This window comes from Elephantulus edwardii, unplaced genomic scaffold (assembly GCF_000299155.1).
Source record: "Elephantulus edwardii isolate Elephantulus edwardi_28Jun2011 unplaced genomic scaffold, EleEdw1.0 scaffold00077, whole genome shotgun sequence".
NCBI classification, from domain to species: Eukaryota; Metazoa; Chordata; class Mammalia; order Macroscelidea; family Macroscelididae; genus Elephantulus; species Elephantulus edwardii.
This window is the reverse complement of record NW_006399827.1, coordinates 9808276-9827138: the sequence shown is the minus strand read 5'-3', so window position 1 is coordinate 9827138 and position 18863 is coordinate 9808276. Positions and strand designations below refer to the sequence as shown.

Genomic DNA, 18863 nt, shown 5'->3' with positions numbered 1-18863 from the left:
AAGAGTGAGGTGAGACAGGGCACTTTTACTGATATCGACTGGGTAGGCGCATGGCACTACGGACAGATTGAAGCCCAAGGCTGAGGAAGATGGGCGAAACCTGCGGCGGGCCACAGGCAGGGAGGAACCCGAGCCGCAGTGGGGACGCCCCGGCCCCTGGGTGCGCATCATCCGGACCGGATGCCCAGCAGCGCGGGCTGGGCACAGGTACTAGGGCGGGGTGGGTAAGAGCCTAGGAAGGCCGGGACACCGAGAAGGGGCAGCAGGACGCACGGGCGCAACTGTCCGCACGCTGCCCTCCCTTTATCCCGGCTCTGCTCCCGGAGCTGGCGGGGCGGGCAGGCGCGGTTCCGGGGGTGGGCGGGCTGGGCGGGGAGGAGGCGGGGCCGCTGCACTGGCTTCACCCAGCCCCTCCCGCCATAGCCAGAGCGAGCGGAGCAGCGGCCAGCTCCGGCGGGCGGACGCTGGAGCGCAGCGCTGCCCTATCGGTCCGCGGAGCGTCCAGAGCTGGAAGCCGTGCGCGGCTGCGGGAGGCAGGCGATGGGGGCAGGTGCCGCTGGCCGTGTCATGGATGGGCCGCGCCTACTGCTGCTGCTGCTCCTGGGGGTGAGTGCTGGCCGGAGGCGAGTCCACTTCCTTCCCTGGGATCGGAACCCCGGGGGGAGCCAGGCTCCACCGCGCTGGAAATGGAACATTAGTATCCTCGATGCTGGGGATCAGGGGCTGGAAGACGGGTCTAACGCCGGGGTCCACGGAGGAGCGTCGGGGATTCTCGGCGCGTAGACCCTGAGTTCCAGGATAAAGATGTGGGCAAAAGGGGCACATGGATATTGGTGCTCGGGTAGCGTGGAGAGATACAGGGAGAGCTGGGAGGGGTCTCTAAGGTGGAGGTAATAGGGTTCTCGGATGCCAACGTTCTTCAAAAGCGGATATTTGAATGAATCTCTCGAGTAGAATCGAGGTCTTGGAAGGGCAGTGACGCAAGAAAAGGGAATGGAACGAGGATTGGGGATGTGAGTGCAGAAGGGTAGGCGCGGAGAGCCAGAGACGACGGGGAGGAACAATGAGGGAGGAGGTTGAAGGGGCTGGAGGCTGAGGGGACCCGGCATCGGACAATGGGGGCCGGCCAGACAATGAGGGGGAGGGGCATCGGAGGGAGAGGTCCGGCAGTCCAGGAGGAAGTCTAGTTGGGTTATGGTCTGCAGGAAAGGGTCAGCGAGGTGGGTGGAGAGGTGGCAGTAAAAGGTAAGGGGATCGCGAAAGGGATGCTCACCCTAAAGCTGTTGAGGGTTCCCTCCTGCCAGCCCAAGGACAGTGGGACTCTGGAGAGATAGGAAAAGCACTGACAAGGAGCACTGGGCTTCCCGCTCCTCTCGCGCGCTCTTCCTGGCGACCTCGCCCAGTTCCTTACTCGCGTCTCGGTAGCTGGGCTGGGAGCGGAGCATCCACTTCGCTGGGGCGAACCCCCTCCGCGGCTCCACTACGGCTGGCAGACTCCTCCGGCGCTCACGTGCTGGTGTTTAAAGGAGTGCCGCTGACCAGGAGGGATGGAGCGGGCGTCACCAGGTCGGGTCCCACGGGCGGCCACATCTCGGGATGCAGAACCGGGCGCACCGCAGAGGGTCCTGCAGCGCACAGCCCCTGCGGCGCGGGCAGGAGGCGGCCCGCAGGGGGCGCTGCAGGGCGGGCACTGCTCGCAGCTGCTGCGTCCGCGCAGAGGGCGCGCCGCCACCCACTAAGTTGAGTGCCCCTCATAGAGCGCCAGTAGCCCCCACGGTTCCTGCAGGGTTACGATCCGGTCCGCTTCCCTCCTCGCGTCCTGTGGAAGCTTCGATCCAGCTACGGATGAGGGGAGGGGATGGTAGTTTTGACACGATTTTCAAATCAAAGTGGATAGCCATGAACTGAGTGCTGGGAAGGCGTGGCTGTGGGTGCAGGACCCTCTTGGCTGTCTTATTCCTCATGTGAGCGCCTCTAAATTCTCATTTGACTGATAAGGAAACTGAAGCATTGAGAACTAAAACGATTGGGCCAAGATCCCACAAGCAAGTGAGGTAGTTCTAGTTAGTCTGCCCCGCGCCAGGTCCCGGGTTGGGTCTCTCCTCCACCCCTGAGTGCACCCAGTTCGCAAGAAGAGTGGTTTGTCCAGATGGGGGCGGGCTGCCACCATCCCCACAACCGAGCCGCGGAGAAATCTGGGGGCAATCTTGCCCTTCTCTGACCCCTTCGCTGTGACTCAGATCCCTGGAGCTGTCAGTACCTGTAGCTTCGTCCCTGCCTTTGGGGGTTACCCTGGTTTGCTGACTAACGCGGCCCTCTGGAGGGGCTTCTCTGCCCGGAGGAGGGAATGGAACGGGGCGGTCAGCAGAGAGAGTGCCCCCGCCCCCAAGTAGACTAGAGCGAGGAGGGACCGGAGGTGGGCAGAGTCGGGGTGGGGGGGTGGCCCTCGCGCAGAACCTGCCGCTGACCGCCGCGCTCCGCCTCCGCCCCACGTCCGCGGCCGCGCTGGGCCGGCTCCGCGCTCCGCCGCCGGCCGACTTTCTTCCTGGGCCGCGGCGCGAGAGTGCTGAAACCAGAGCGCGTCCCGGCGGATCGGCTGGCGGGCCGCGCCGGTAATGGAGGCACTTTGTCATTCAGACGTCTGTAACCGGAGCCGCCGGGCTGGCTAATGCGCCTAATAGGGATGCAGCGAGGGCAGTAAATGGGCAGGCGGGCTGGGGGGGAGGCGGCTCCGGGAGGGAAGGGCCCGATCACACCGGACCAGCCCGGCCCTGTCCCCGCCTCCCTTCGTCCCTAGGGGGCGGGGAGCGGAGGCGGGAATAAGAAAATATGTTGCGCGCCTACTGTGTGCCCCGCACCTTCCAGGGTCCTTTCTCCTAATTTAGTTAATCTTTATAAAGTCCCTTCAGGATAAATCTATTTACAGTTTTACAGTTGCTGGAGCTGGATCTCCTGGCGTTTTAGGCAGGCAGGAGACCAGATCTCAAGTGGGAGCATTCTTGCTGGAACCCACGACACTAGGCTAGGAGCCCCACTCATCTCTGTTTGCAAAACTGCTCCTCCCATCTAGATCACTAAGAAGCTCTAGAGCCTGGATCCCCACGAGCCCAGGATATTAGATCTACGCTGTAGGTCGATGGCACCACAAATTAAGAATCTGAGTCCCTTTGCCCTCACGCAGAGTCCCCTGCCAGCTCTCAAGTCTCCAAACTTTGTCTCCTGTTTTCTATCCTCCAAGCTCCACCCTCAAGAGGAGGTGGGGGCGTATTCCAGTGCTTTCCTTGGACCTGGAAAGACCCTCCAGAGATTTAAAGATCTCTTCAGTCCCATTAAGGTGATTGGAGCTTCCGTCACTTCAGGAACCTTTACTGAAGCTATCTGGCATGGATGACTGGGTCTCACCACATGGAAGCATTTATACAGTTCTCTAAGACTTTCCACTGTCCTGGTGTGTTTTTCCTTCAATGACAAGAAATGTTACATTCTAAACAGTCGATGCATCTAATGTTCCCACTTACTTCCTTTAAAAAGCCTTGGAAGTCTAAAAATGGCAAAGATACAAAGATTGCAAACATTCTCAAGAAAAAAGGATGAAATCATTCTTCAGATTGGAAATGAGCAAGGATGACAAAGACAAATGTTAGGCAAATGTGTCTGTCATTCGGCTAAACTGATCATTTTGAACTTAAACTCTAGTCACTCGCCTTGCATCTCAGGACTGCCTGTGGCCTTGGAATGAGGAAAAACTGGGAAGATCCATCCATCTCCTCATTGACTGAGGGACCTCTCTGAGCCTTGGTTTCCCCCATCTGTCAGCTAGGTGGTAAAAGCAGTGCCTCGAGTCTTTCTCTCCTCAGCATCTCCACAGGTTCCTCTCCCTCACAGGAAGTACACCCACACCTCACCCCCAGAGGTCGGGGACTATGTCTTATCAAACACTCTCAATGCCCATTAAATAATTGCTGACTTAGTAAACTTGTTAATAAGAGCTATTTCCAAAAAAAAAAAAAAAAAAAAGAGCTATTTCCCATCATCTTCTGACCCTTTTAAAACTCTTCCTGGTGGGTAACATTCTCTTGCTGTCTAACCTGCCTCCTGTACTTACTTGTCTGTCTTGGAGCCGGTTAACCACTCTCAACTCTCTTCACTACCTCCCACCCTGAGTCAGCTGCATATTCTTTTAAAACAAGACATTTCTTCATAACTATTCTTTTAAAACAAGACATTTCTTCATAACTAACATTTATAAACATTTTGCTATATGCCAGACATGGTTTGCATAAATAATTTCACCTCATTCTCAGAGAAACCCTGTGAAGTTTTGAGTTTTTTTAACCAGTGTTTTTAGTTGGGAAAAATCAAGGCTCAGAGAGAGAACATCACCATTTGCCTAGAGAAACATGCTATTAAGTAGCAGGCCCAGGATTCTGTGAAATAGGGAAAATAAAACAAGCACAGAAACGTGTGGTTACTAATTACATAGCTCCAGTGAAAATACATGAGGACGGAAGAGAGAGGACTACAGCCTTCCAGAAAGAGGGGCTTGCACAAGACTGCTCACCCACCCCGGATTACTATAGATAGAGCCCTCAGCTATCCCCAGGTCTCTGCTGACCTCAACTCACTGGGACACAGCCAAGAGCCACAAAAGAAGAAAAAAGACCTTTGAAAGGAAAAAAGAAGGGTCTTACCAGGCATATTAAGTACCTTGCTCAACGACTGTTTATAGCACCATTGTAAGGCAGGTACTGTCTTTATCACCTACTGAAGGGGAAATCAAGGCACAGAGAAATCCAAAACCTATCCCAGGTCACTCAGCTCTCAAGTAACCAGCCAAGATTCAGCATTACAGTGGCAGCTGAGAAGGTAGCCACAACAGATCACATATTTTATGCAGAGAATTGCCCTCTCCTGGTTCAGACCCTACTTCTACTCACTGTGCACCTTTCTAGCCAACGCTATTTGCATAGTTTTTTGAGATTCAATTAGTCTTCATCCAATGAGAATAGTAAGGGAGAGGCTGCTTTAAGTCAACTCTGGTGGCAGCAAGAATGGACAGCTGAAACAGTGACAGGAAGTGAGAAGGCAGAAACATGATATATATACCAAAAAAAGCTGATAGAACTTTTGTGACTACACACAAAAGTGTGGTAGTTTGGGAGAAAGCCCAAGTGTTTCACTGCATTGCAGCCCAGAATAAATGAGTCCCTGAGTCATAGAGAAACCAAAAAGGTGGTTTTCAGAGGCTGAGAAGAATGCAGTAATATGGTGAAAAATGGAAAATAGAGAATTAGAAGAGTAAACCCTCGACTCTTAGGAAATCCAGCCAAGAGTCATTTCCCCTGAGTTTTAGTTAGTGGAGGTCATATAATATTGTCACATTTTTAAATTCCAAAAAGTATACAATGGTCTCTAGTGAGCTCTGGAGGTTTAGTGGTAAGAACTTGTGCTGCCAACTCAAAGGTACGTGATTCAAAACCCATCAGCTCCTCCACAGGAGAAAGGTGTACACCCTCCTCCCATGGGATGTTCCACCTCTGAAAACCAGCTGGAGGGTCAGCGACGGGTTGGCTTCAACTTGATAGTACACAATAACAACAACAACAAGGAGCTCTGATGACTCAATGGTGAGGAATTGAGCTGCCAACGCAAAGGTGTTATTGTTGTTATGTGCCGTCGAGTCGTTTGCGACTCATAGCGACCCTATGTACAACAGCCCTAAACCATGCTCTATCCTGTGCCAATCTCATTGCCTCTGACACACCCATCCTGATTACCCCAGTCACTGAATCAGTCCACCTCATAGAGGGTCTTCCCCTCCTGCGCTGTCCCTCTACTCTACCCAGCATGATGTCCCTCTCTAAAGACCTGTCTCTCCTTACAACATGTCCAAAGTATGTCAGACGAAGCCCCAGAAACCTTGCCTCCAAGGAGCAGCTGTTCAAATCCACTGACAGTTCCACAGGAGAAAGATGGGTGGTCTCCTCCTATGCAATTTACAGCATCCAGCAACCCGCTGGAGGGTCAGCTATGAGTCAGTTCTCACTCAATGTCAGTAAGAGAATGATTATATGCCATGGACCAGGGCAGCCAGAGCCCCTGTCCTCAAAAAGCTGACAGTCTAGCAAGGGAGTCTTGAAGATGCCAGGCTAGATAAGAGCCGTGAAGGGAGAGTGTGTAACAGCACTGTTGAGTCGATTTTCAGTTGTAGTGGCCCCATGCATGCCAGAGGAGACCTACGATCCATATGGTTTTCAGTAGCTGATATTTTTGGAAGTAGAGCACCAGGCCTTTCTTCTGAGGGACCTCTGATTAGACTCATGTCTCCAACCCTTTGATTAGCAGACAAGCATTTTAACCATTTGCACCATCCAGGGTGACAAGGCAACTCTGCCTGGTTTGGGAGAGGTGAGGACAGCAGGATCACTTTTTCCAAAGAAAAGACAGCAAAGCTGTGTCCTAAAGGATGAGGAGAGGGGGGAGCCCACCAAAAACCAACCCCAAAACAGAACAGACGCCTCTGGAATCTTACCTCCTGGGGGAAAGCCCACATCTGGGCACCAGGAGGCTCCTGGTCTGCAGATGTTTCTAGCCCTGTGTGCTGGTGCCACCTGGGAGGAAATGGTGACAATACTCAACTTTCCTTTTCCTGGCCTAAACCCTCCCCACTGGTCTCATGGTTGAGCCACCCTGGCACCACCCGGCTTCTTCTCTTTCCTCCCAATCAAGACTAAGTGAGACCTCAAGCTATCCAATTGGCACAGGAGATTATCTGGTGGATTAGAACCATGTGCCTTCAGGATTGCAGCGCAGCTTCTTCTCAGTAGGCTACTAGGGATCCCTGAGCTCAAGCTAATTTTAAAGGACTCAGGAAATGGAGCATCTTGGCCATAATCTGACTGTTGTGGAAGCAGAAGAATGCCCAATGTGACCTTGTAAAGTTCCTTTCTGGCTCCACAACCCGAGGGCTCATCCACTGCATCAACTAGGGGCTGCATGGTCTGGTCTGAGCCTAGGAAGGCAGGCTTTGGAGTTTTATTAGACATTAAGTTTTGTGTTTTGGATTGTGGTGGTTTTTTTAAAAGCACAGAAATATAAAGCAAGCCTCCAACAGGCCCTTCCCCTAGGGAATCTGGTGCTAAATCGTTCCTTCCCTGAGCAAAGATGCTTGAGCGGCAGGAATCCGACTCCCCTTTCCCTCAGTTCCAGAGCTGTTCCAGCACTGTGGCTACGTAGGGGGCAGGGCTGAGGGGAGGGCTGGCAGCGGGAAATCAAACCCTGGTGGGACAGGGCTGCTGAGTGGTGAGAGCAGCCACTTCCTCATCATTGATAACAGACCTCCCTCTCTTGGCGCCAGACTCTCACCCATTGGCTGGTCCTTTGCACTGGCACCGAGCTGTCGCCATCTCTGTGTGGAGAGATGGAGGCTCAGAGAGGGAAGGTGAGGCAGGCCAGAAGCCCTGGGGCAGAACTGAGATTCAAACTTGAGCCTATGCTCTAGGTTACCTTCCATTTGCTATTTAACCTTGGTGGAGTTAGGGGGCCTGGCAGCCTCTGTGTGGAGTAGAAGGAGGCACTATCTCTAGGTAGATGGAGCCTCGCAGGTGTGCAAGTCAGCCAGGGGAACGTGGACTGAAGTGCAACTACTCATCACCCTCATTGGCTGGGAGCCCTGTGCAGGCCGCAGCCTGAGCAACTGTTCATGACACCCCTGATCAAAGGCCTCTGCTGAGTCTCAGGCCCCCATCCCTAGGTGCTGTGCCCTTGGGATTCCAGGAGTGGTGCCAGGACCCCAAATGATGAACTCTGTCAAAGGTCAGCATCTGGGGCTCCGACTTCATGCTTGCAGCAGCCTTCCATGTGCTTTCCCTGCACGGACAGACGGTGTTTCTTCCTGAAGGCTTTGATGTGTCTAATGCCTCCCTGGTGAGCTCATCCTAGCCCAGGTGGTTCCAATAGACAGTGTTCGAAGGGATGTGTGAACCTTTGGAAGACACCCCCTCTGTCCTCTAGATGATGGTCTGACCCTCTGATCTCCCCCCCAGGTGTCCCTCAGTGGTGCCAACGAGGCATGCCCCACAGACATGTACACCCACAGTGGCGAGTGCTGCAAAGCCTGTAACCTGGGTGAGGGCGTGACCCAGCCCTGCGGAGCCAACCAGACCGTGTGTGAGCCCTGCTTGGACAGTGAGTATGGGCAAGTGAGGTGCAGACAGGAGTGGGAGGGGAAGAGGTGTGGGGGAGAAGCATACCTAGGGTCTTTTAGCAAGTTTCTCTGCCAACTTCTGTATGGGCACCAGAAGTGGGACTGGCCCAGTATTGGAGGCAGAGGGAAGGAGTTGAGAATGGATGAGGAAAGTATGCAGAGGGAGAAGGGGGCTCCGGTGGGTCTTCCTCAAGGGGGACTCCTTCCCAGCCCCCCAAGCAGAGAGGCCTGGTAGAAGAGTGTGGCCAGGTGGCTAAAAATATCTGCACTGCAAAATCAATGGCTGCCACTTACTCTGGGTGGGAAGCGGGAAGGGGGAGGAAGATCAAATCTGGGCTGCCCTGGAGACTGACCTTGGGGGATCCTAGGGCCGGATGGCTGCCCCCCTCTGTGTCAATTGTTCCCAACTTTGACCAAGTAAAGCTTTCCTGAGATAGTAGGGATGGGAGTCAGGACTCTTCTTAGGGTTCTGGGGTGAGCTCAGGTGGGGAGGGGGCCAATGCCATTCCTGCCAGGATTTCCCTCGAAAGGCAGAGAAGCCCATCTTTCAGGGAGGGAGGAAGATGGCAAGTGTGGGCCCTTGGCCTCAGCCTTGTCTACGATCTAAATTTGAGTTGTTTGGGGTTAGGAATCTCCATCCCTGTGGCTGCCCTCAGTCCTCAGTCCTCAGTCACTACCTCCAGGCTCAGAGCCCCTTCCTGAATCTTCTCAGAAAACTTTACTTACTGCTAACAGCCAGGTCCTGTCTGGCACCTGGCATTCAATGCTGGCCTGGAGGGCTAGGTGGAATCCATAATCAGATTATTCTTTAATCCTATAGGGACAGGGGGACAAGGCTGGGAACCCACCTGCCTACCTAGCCTTACGTCTCAGCGTGACCTACCTCACTCCCACAGTCTGTGCACACTTCAAGCAGCCCCAACTCGTAGTATTCCCCAACATACACTTTCCCACAGACCCAGTGAATCCTGTAACCCCATCCATCTCCTCCCCCAGCAGAAGGAGGCCTGATCCAGTCACCTGCCCAGACCTGACTTGGTCAGCCATCCCCTGGAGCCTGACTCTCATTTCATGGGCTCAAGCCTACCACCTCTCCTCCCTGGAACTGGAACTGGAACCTGTCAACGGGTCTGAGGTGGGGGGTTGGGGAGTCCCAGTATCTCTAGAGGAGGGAGAGGAGACAGCAGCAGGGACAGGAGCAGGCAGGCCAGCTCAGAGGCCTCTGCAAGATTCCCTCCTCCCCCAGCCCCCAGCTGAGTTAACAGGCTGCCTTTATGAGCCCACTTTATGGTATAGAGACCCCAGCGGACTTCCCTCCATTCTTAAAATGTTTCCACAAGGAAACCCATTAAGCTCCTGCCTTCATTCTCTGCCAAAAAAGACCACGTTTTTCACACCCCCTAAACCCCCCTCCCAGGAGCTTTCTTCTAATTTTCTGAATTTTTCCCATGGGCAGGGCTCCTCCTTCCCTGCCAAGTATGACCAAGCTCATCTCCTACCCACACCGGGCAGCCACGTAGGACACTCTTGTCTGTCTAGATTGGACATTGGCTTATAGGCTGTTTGTGCCTATAAATTTTCTCTACTATTTCTCTGTCACTACCCAATTGTACAGCCCAACTTTTAGAGAATTTCCACTGTGTACTAACAGCTGTCAATGCCAAATGTCATCTATTCCTTACCCTATTTTATAGATAAAGAAAATGAAGTTCAGAGAGTTGAGTCAAAGATCCCGAGTCACACAGCTAAGTGATAACACCAGATCTGAATCCAGATTCTGTCTGCTCAGTAGGAAGAGAAACACAGGGTTCCCTCTGCAGAACCCTATTCCCCCAGACCTTTCCCCATCTGCTTTTTCTTCTCTTCCATCTATTTCTGCATCATTCAAGGTCATTCTTGCTATTCCTTCTTTGCTTCCAACACAACAATGATTCTGTGCTCTATGTGGTCTATTGATGGCTTTAGAGGACATTGAGATTGGATTAGTCTCTATCTAGTCTATACCCTTTGAGCTGTGGTGCTGGAGAAGAGTATTGAATGTACCATGGACTGCCAAGAAAACAAACATATCCATCCTAGAGAGGGTTAAACCAGGCTACTCCTTGGAGGCAAGGATTCTGGGGCTTCGTCTGACATACTTTGGATATGTTGTAAGGAGAGACGGGTCCTTGGAGAGGGACAGCGCAGGAGGGGAAGACCCTCTATGAGGTGGATTGATTCAGTGACTGGAGTAATTGGGATGGGTGTGTCAGAGGCAATGCGGTTGGTACAGGATAGAGCAGGGTTTAGAGCTGTTGTACATAGGGTCGCTATGAGTCGGAAACAACTCGGCACTTAACAAAAACAACAGTCTATACCCTAGTCTGTACTTCTGTTTCCAAGTTCTGAGCAATCCCCCCTTCTAAGGTTCGATGTTTCCTTTTGGGCCCAGGTGGGCACATGTGTGACATTCTCCACTCTGGGCCTGAAGAGGAAAAGAATTCCTAGCTATCTGCCTCCCTCTCTCAGCATAAGGCAGCACAGCCTCTCCCCTTACATGGGTGCTCACATGTATTAATTAAGGGAGTATGAGTCAAGAGTGAGCTTGGAAATCTCCCCTTTGTGCCCATTGAAAAGACAGAGGACTATACACGCAAGCCCTTCTTAATTTCTAGCTTCAGTCCCTCCTGATGCACTTGAACGTTTTTGCCTGGAGTTCAGTCCCCACCCTCACCGGCCCAGCCCTTCAGCTTGGGGTAGCTCTTTGGGTGGGATATTCTACCACAGCCTAGCCCTCTTCGCTTCCATTCAGACCACACCTGAGCCCGGACCTGTGCAGGAGGAACAGTGGGGCCGCTGGGCCGGAGAGGCTCTCCAGCGGAAGGGGAAGGCCGCTGCTTGGGTTGGGTTCACAGCCCGGCTCTACCCGGAGGGGAAGGCTGGGTGGGAACCACGCTCTGATTAGCCTTTAATCATGCTGGGAACAAGAGCACAAGCCTTGAGAACTCGCTAAGGGAATTTGCTGGACAATTTACTGGCACCACCTGGTGCCGCGGGGCTGGCGCTCCTGGACCCTGGAAAAGGGCAGGAGTCAACGAAAGAGTGCAACTGAACAGGACAGCAGTGCCCTGGTGGAGGATGCGCGCGGTGTGATAGTGGTGGCTGAACTAAGCCCGCTGCCTCCTCATCTGCCTGTTTGCCCTCAGGCGTGACGTTCTCCGACGTGGTGAGCGCCACGGAGCCATGCAAGCCGTGCACCGAGTGCGTGGGCCTGCAGAGCATGTCTGCACCGTGCGTGGAGGCAGATGACGCCGTGTGCCGCTGCGCCTACGGCTACTACCAGGACGAGACGACAGGCCGCTGCGAGGCATGCCAAGTATGCGAGGCGGGCTCGGGCCTCGTGTATTCATGCCAGGACAAGCAGAACACCGTGTGCGAGGAGTGCCCCGACGGCACCTACTCCGACGAGGCCAACCACGTGGACCCGTGCCTGCCCTGCACCGTGTGCGAGGACACGGAGCGCCAGGTGCGCGAGTGCACGCGCTGGGCCGACGCCGAGTGCGAGGGTGAGCGCAGCTGGGGCCACCATGGTGGCAGTGGGGAGGGTGGTGCTGGACACATGAGAAAGGGCGTCCCCTAGGCGACACAGGTGCCTGCCTGTGCCAGCAGGCACCCTGTCTGAGCCCTCAACCTGTGTTCCCTGCTCCCTTCGGGGAGGGAAGAGTTGATGCTGGCTTTGTCATCAAAGGCCTCCTTCCATAATGCTTTCTTTGGGCTGTTTCCAAAGCAGTTGGCCTCCCAGCGGGGTTACTAGGTTCTAAGTCATAGTCCAGAACTTGCTCCCTCTCCCTCCGGCTGCCAGCTAGTTAGCAAGTGGGTGGGCAGGTGACGGGTGACTCCAGGGTGCAGTATTTCAGGACAGAGCAGGACGTGCTTAATCTTTGAAGCAGGCTTTCTGAAGCAGAAAAGATAACTGAGGGACCCTCAGGAGATGGATGCTCAGGAGACAGAAGGCCCGGCCTAGGTGTCTGATGGTGTATGATGCGATGACTCATCCCCTCCTGGAACCTCAGTTTCCTCACTGATCACGCGCTTGTCCCACTTCAATGTTTAGCATCTGAGGGAGGGTGGGCAGTTATTGAAATGTAGTGAAGGACGAGGTGGGGCACAAGACTGCCCAGTGTGTGAGACCATTGGGACTGGAGGGGCTTTGGGGGCAGAGAAAGAAAGGGAGAGAATGCTCACTTGAGACTAGCAGACAGGCAAACAGGGCAGCGTGTACAGACAGAGAGTGCTCAGGGCTAAACCGTTCTTGTCTTTGGTCATGTCTACCTTGGTGTGGGTGGGTGGGTTTCTCACCATCACCCTTTGGGGACAGAGCCCCAGGAACCTCTCCATCTAAGAAGGCAGCACAGCCTCTCCTTCAGGGAGACCTCGATTTGACAGAAGAGCCCCTGGACAGCCACATACCAGCTTTTAGCCCCTTGCTGAGGGAGGAGATGCATCCCTTGCCTCTGGGGAGCCCCTTGTCTGGCCGGCGCTGCTAGAGAGCCTTGCTTCTCTCTCATGTACTGTGACCCCAGCTCCCGGAGCTCGAGGTGGAGTGGCTGCTGGAGTGTCTGAGGCTGGTTTTGTGTGAGGTGCTTCCTGCATTCGGATGGGGGGGTGGGATGCAGAACATGGTTCTAGTTGTGACTGTGTGGGCCAGGAGACAGGCAAGTGGCATCAGGCACTAGGCAGGGCAGGGAGCGTCCAGCAGGGCTACAACAGGCAGGCAGCAGGCAGGCAGGCTAGCAGCGCGGATCCATGGACAAGTCTGAACCAGCCAGTGAGAAGACTTCATCAGGGGTGAGATTAGAGCAAAGGAAGGTGGCAGCTGGGGAGAAGGCTCTGCCTTTTGGGGTGTTCACAGATTCCTTTCTGATAGCACCCCACTTTTCCAGCTAACCTAAAGGAAGGTGGGATTCCTGGGGGGTATGTGTGTTTATTTCTGTCTCTGTCCCCCTTCCAGTCAGCCTCTGCAGGGTTAAATGTCAGCTCAAAAAAAAAAAAATGTCAGCTCTCGGGCAGAGAGATGATTTCAGGAAATGGAATTTGATTCTTAGTTTGGTTGCTCCCTGCCCCACCTCCAGTGCACTATTTTCTTCCTGCATATACATTTCTGGTGTTAACATGGTGACTCACTCACCCCCTCAGGGCAGAAGGGCCACCCCTTGCCCCAGTTGAAATGTAGGTCAAGGAGGGGTAACCTGGTCCCTCCTTCCGCCCCCCCCCCCCCAAGTCTGACATCTCCTATTCCGGAAAAGGCTGTCATGACCAGCCAAGGGCTTAGCAAGTTGGAATGCTGGTGGACATGCCACATCTGGATCTCATCCCCCTCCCGCCCCCATCAGAGGGGACTGGAGAGATGAAGGGAAATGCCCTGGACAGCACTGTCTTCGGCCTCCGTGGCCCCTGCTCAGTCCTCCCTACTGCTCATCACTGACAACTCTCTACATACACATGCACCTTTAATTTTGGGGTTGGAATCAATGTCTGGGCTCAGGCTGGTCTCCAGCTTACTCTGTCCCCTAATAGAGAGGAGAAGACCCTCCCAGTCTAGCCCCCTTTCTGAGGCTTCAGAGGACAGAGCAGTGTCCTCCAGCGTTTCGCAGTGCCTTCTCCCAAGCCAGAGATGGAGGATGAGTGGGGTGAGACAGCCCCCTCCTCTCTGCCAGTCAGATGGATTCCAGATTCACATCTGGGGGTCTTCCCTCTCAGAAGGTGCTGAAAGGGGCAGGGGCTTTGAAGAATCTTCATCTTAAGCTGAGGTGGCCCAGCAGAAAGGTGGACAGCTTCGACTACAACTTGGGTGGGCAGGCTGGGGGCTGGATGGAACTGAGCTGGAGAGCATGGTGTCCTCCACTTCACCCGGCTGGCGTGTCCTCTCTCTCCGCCAGGTGTGGGAAGCAAGGATAGATGAAGTGGGCAGCTTTGCCCAGACAGGTACCCCCAGGCTGTCCTTGGCACCACCTCCATCTGGGTGGCAGAATGGAAACTCCCTTCCACTGGAGCCAGGATGGCAGGTCCCTTGCCAAGAAGGCTGGCGATGCCCAGCTGGCATGAGAGGACCTAGGTGGGTGGCCAGGCACAGCCTTGCTCCCTCTGTGGCAGCAGGTAGCACCTAGCTTGTAGGTTTCCTTCCCCACCTGTCCTCTGCTTCTTGCCCAAGAGGGTTCAGTCTGCCCAGCACGACTTTCTTGGGGTGGGGAGGTGACTTTTGCAGCCAGGTTGGCTAGGAAACCAAAGCTGACCTCAGGCCAACAATTTGCTGGCAAGAAGCAAGCCAGCTGGAGCTCCCCCCACCATCCACCCCATCGTACCCAAGCTTTGAGCCTGGAGTATCAGAGGTGGGAAAGGAAGGCTGGGTGCCAGTTCCTAGAGAGGTGGGCTGGGGCCATGTACCTCTTAGAGCAGACTTGAGTCCCGTATCCTTTAGGAAAAGTGACTGGGATCCTATGGGACAATCTGAAGGGGATGCTTTCCTGGGCCCTTACTTTCTTCTCTGCCAGGCTTCTGTGTGTCCAGAGGAGACCAGCTAGAATTCCAGAGTGATAGCTACTCCCAAGGTGGAAGGGGGGTTTACAGGGACCATCTCTAGTAATAGCCCTGGTCTGTAGATGGAGAAATTCAGCCCTTGAAGTCACACACACAGCAAGTTGGTGACAGCTGAAGTGGGCTCAGTGCCCCGGCTCTATCTCCTTCTTGACATCATACACCCAGTTCCCATCCTCACCCCCGTCACATACTCTCTAGGGTGGGGCCTTAGGAAGAAGCGTTAGAGTGACTCAAAACGTAGGCACAGGACCTCACTCCCGTGGCTCTTTCTTTTAGAGATCCCTGGCCGTTGGATTACACGGGCCACCCCTCCAGAGGGTTCAGACAGCCCAGAACCCACCACCCAGGAGCCAGAGGGACCTCCAGAGCTTGACCCCATGGCCAGCACTGTGGCAGACATGGTGACCACAGTAATGGGCAGCTCCCAGCCCATGGTGACCAGAGGCACCACTGACAACCTCATCCCTGTCTATTGTTCCATCCTGGCCGCTGTGGTTGTGGGCCTCGTGGCCTACATTGCCTTCAAGAGGTGAGAGGGGCTGTGGAGGGATAACGACTGGGGACCTTTACCAAGGAGAAGGACTTGACTCTGATCTTGACTTGAAAACACACACCCACCCCCCACACACACACTATTTTAACTCAATCTCAGATCCTGATCGTTCTTACTAGTATCCGCTGTTGCACTCTAAGGAGAAAGAGCATACTGTCCTGACTCTAGCCTCCACCCACTCCAATTCCCAGACCGACCTCCCCACCCACATGCAGAAAGACTTGTTTGGGCCCAGCTCCCCGACCCCCATTCACCCACTCAGTTAGACACCTAGGAGTGCACATACACCTCCTTCCTACCTCCCAGGGAATCCAGGGATTCAGGACTTGCAGGGATACCTAGAGGGCGTTTTAAAATTGTAAATGTGTTTTTCATTCTTTTAAAATATCAAAGCAGTACATGCTTGTTAGGGGAGAAATGCCAACAAGACCAATGTCAGGAAAGCAAAGAGTAAAAGTTCCCTTTATCTCCCCAAGTCCTGTCCCTCTTTTCACTGTTTGGAATGAATCCCTCCCAGCTATTTTCTGGGTTTGTGGAGAGAGAGAGAGAGAGAGAGAGAGAGAGAGAGAGAGAGAGAATGAATATGTGTTACAGTTACACATAAACACAGGTTTGCTTTTTATAAAAAAAGAAAATCAATGGACTCCTACTATACATATTATGCAACATTTTCACTTAAGCTCCTTTGGGAGAGTTTTCCTTGGGACATATAGATTATCTGATTATTTGTAACCGCTCATTCAATAATATGGATGGATCATAATGTATTTAGCCAGTCCTTGATTGATGGACATTTGGTTTGCTTTCCGCTTTTTTGTTATTGCTTGTAATAGCAGCGGAAATCCTTGTATATATCCCTGAACACATGTGGAAGTATTTTAGAAGAGTAGATTGTGAAAAGTGGAATTCCTGGGAAGTCGTTTATTTATGCATCATTTATTCCATAAACATTTATTGACTGCCTTTGTTGTACACTAGGAACTGAGTGCCCTTCTGCCCTATCAGAGCTCTCTGTTTAGGCTGGGGCAGATATGGGAAGTTAGAACTGTGGGTGCTGTGGCTGGGGCCATAATTCACGCCCCTCATCCCTCTGGTCCCACCCATCAGAGCAGATCACTTGGCCACTCTGGTCAGTGAGGCCCCGTGGCCACTAAGACTGCCCTGTCCTCTGGCTTCAGGTGGAACAGCTGCAAACAGAACAAACAAGGAGCCAACAGCCGTCCAGTGAACCAGACGCCCCCACCTGAGGGTGAAAAACTCCACAGTGACAGCGGCATCTCTGTGGACAGCCAGAGCCTGCACGACCAGCAGCCCCACACGCAGACAGCTGCAGGCCAGGGTGAGAAGCAAGAATGGGCAGGGGAGCTGAGGCCGGGAGAACAGATCAGACGGCACACTGGACTGCCAGAGAGGGCGCCTAGCTAGTGGAGGCCTTGGAGTCCAAAGATGGAAGAAAACCACATGGGGGGAATAGGCGGAAAGGAGGGTCTTTTAGGATGGGCAGACTTGAGAAGTGAGGCTTTTTTACATGTTAGAGCATTCAGATTCATCCAGTTAATTGTCCCCCCTGGGGGCTAATTACCCCCAAAGTGTCTGCAATTAGCCTCCTGCCCTGGACTTCTGGGGAACAAGTAGTTAATTATGCTCACTAATCAGTGGCCCATACCCCAGCTCCAGGACACCTGCAGTCTGGGATTGAGGTGGCCTGTCTCCTCTTCCTTGGTCTTGATTAATTGCAGGGGGACATAGGGGTGGGAGGGCTGGAGCTATGCATGAGGAGGGGGACAGTGAGTCAGCATTGCCCCCCTCCCTACAGGCCCTGCCCATCTCTCTGCCTCCAGGCCTTCCTCAGATTGGGAAGAGAAATTTGCTGGGCCTCTTAGGGCTTTCTCCCAGACGCCCATCTCCACGATGGTTGGGGACCCAGTGGGCACAGGGCAGGGGTAGGCCTGACCACTCCTCTGGGTTCTTGGCAGCGCTCAAGGTTGATGGAGGCCTCTACAGCAGCCTGCCCCCGGCCAAGCGCGAGGAGGTGGAGAAGCTGCTCAACGGCTCTGCGGGTGACACATGGAGGAACCTGGCGGGCGAGCTGGGCTACCAGCCGGAGCACATAGACTCCTTCACCCATGAAGCCTGCCCGGTCCGTGCCCTGCTTGCCAGCTGGGCCGCCCAGGACAGCGCAACGCTCGACGCCCTCCTGGCTGCCCTGCGCCGCATCCAGCGAGCTGACATTGTCGAAAGCCTGTGCAGCGAGTCCACTGCCACGTCCCCCGTGTGAGCCCATGGGACCCCCCCGTCCTGCCCCCACATTCTGACTGATGCTCCAGCCCACCCCACGGAGCACGCAGCCAGGAGCCAAGGCCCCACAGCTCTGTGGCTGCTCCCCTTGTGGCCCCTTCATATCTGACCAAATCCTCCTCCAGCAAAAGAAGTCTCCTGTCCCCCCAACCCCACATCCTCCTTGCCCCTTCACCATCTCAGGCTGCCTTCTCCCTTCACACCCCATGCGCCTAGGTAGGCCAGCCCTCAGTCCTCCCCTCACCTTTGCCAGTGTCACATCTCGGGGCTGACACACTCTAGCAATGGAGTTGGGCTGGTGATAAGCCCCTCTCTCCCCGGAGACTCTAAGGGAAGAGTCAAGGAGTCAGAGCCATGGACACTGTGAACTTGGAGAGCAAGGACCTAAACCCCTCCTTCACCTCCCTCACTCCTCCCCTCTGGCCTGAGAGACCAGACATTCTGAGGCACCTAGGAGTTGGAGGGGTTTAAAATCTTGCCCACCACCTCATTTGCATACAGGGCGATGAGACCTAGAGAGAAACAGTCGCTTCCCCAAAGCGACCCAGTGCAGAGACTGAGTGTGGGCTGGCACTTTCAGTAAGGATGGGCTCAGGCAACCCTCTGGGAAATGTCCCCAGGCCCCGTGGACAGTGCCTTCCACTTTCTCTGGGCCTCCATGAGCCCTATGGAGATGGAATACTTCTGTCTGGGACTTGGTTAATCCATTCAACATGTTCTGATTAAGGTTTAGGGTTTGTGAAATGGGGTGCTGTGCCCATTTAGGTGTGTCAGTATGGACTTCCAGTCAGAGAAAGGGTCAGCTTGGCCCAGACCCAAAGCCAACAGGGGTAACATCTTCCCCTCAATCAGCCTTGGGGGGCAGGGGCTAAGGGGCTCCCCCTCCCCTGCTTTGCAACACACACAGGAAGAGGACTATTGCTTTCTTCCCCTGGTTCCTCCTCTTGGGCTCTGTGACCGGATCCTGCCCGGGGCAGCTGCCAGGAGAAGCATGGGAAGAGAATTGAGCTCCCCGCGCCCCCCCACCCACCCCGGCTTTGGCTTTGGCGGGCCAAGGACTGCTGAGGTTGGAGCTGGAGTCTGTCTTCCAAGGGCCTGCACGAGGAGGAATGCCCCCTCCCACTCCCCTGCGTGCGCAGGCTGGCTGCAGGCCCCAGAGCTAATCCGTGTTCCATTGAAGAAAAGTGGACCCGCATGAGAGAATGCAGCGAGAAGGAACTGAGTCAGACT

At 54.3% G+C, this 18863-nt stretch overlaps 1 protein-coding gene across 1 annotated transcript; it reads left to right on the top strand.

The window, feature by feature from the left end:
• Positions 1-431: 431 nt before the first annotated feature.
• NGFR (nerve growth factor receptor) lies at positions 432-17685 on the top strand. Its single transcript, XM_006889318.1, has 6 exons — positions 432-606; positions 8046-8187; positions 11392-11751; positions 15059-15311; positions 16514-16674; positions 17312-17685. Exons 1-6 carry the CDS (start codon positions 541-543, stop codon positions 17611-17613), a joined length of 1284 nt encoding a protein of 427 aa, XP_006889380.1. The 5' UTR covers positions 432-540; the 3' UTR covers positions 17614-17685.
• The last annotated feature ends 1178 nt before the right edge of the window (positions 17686-18863 follow it).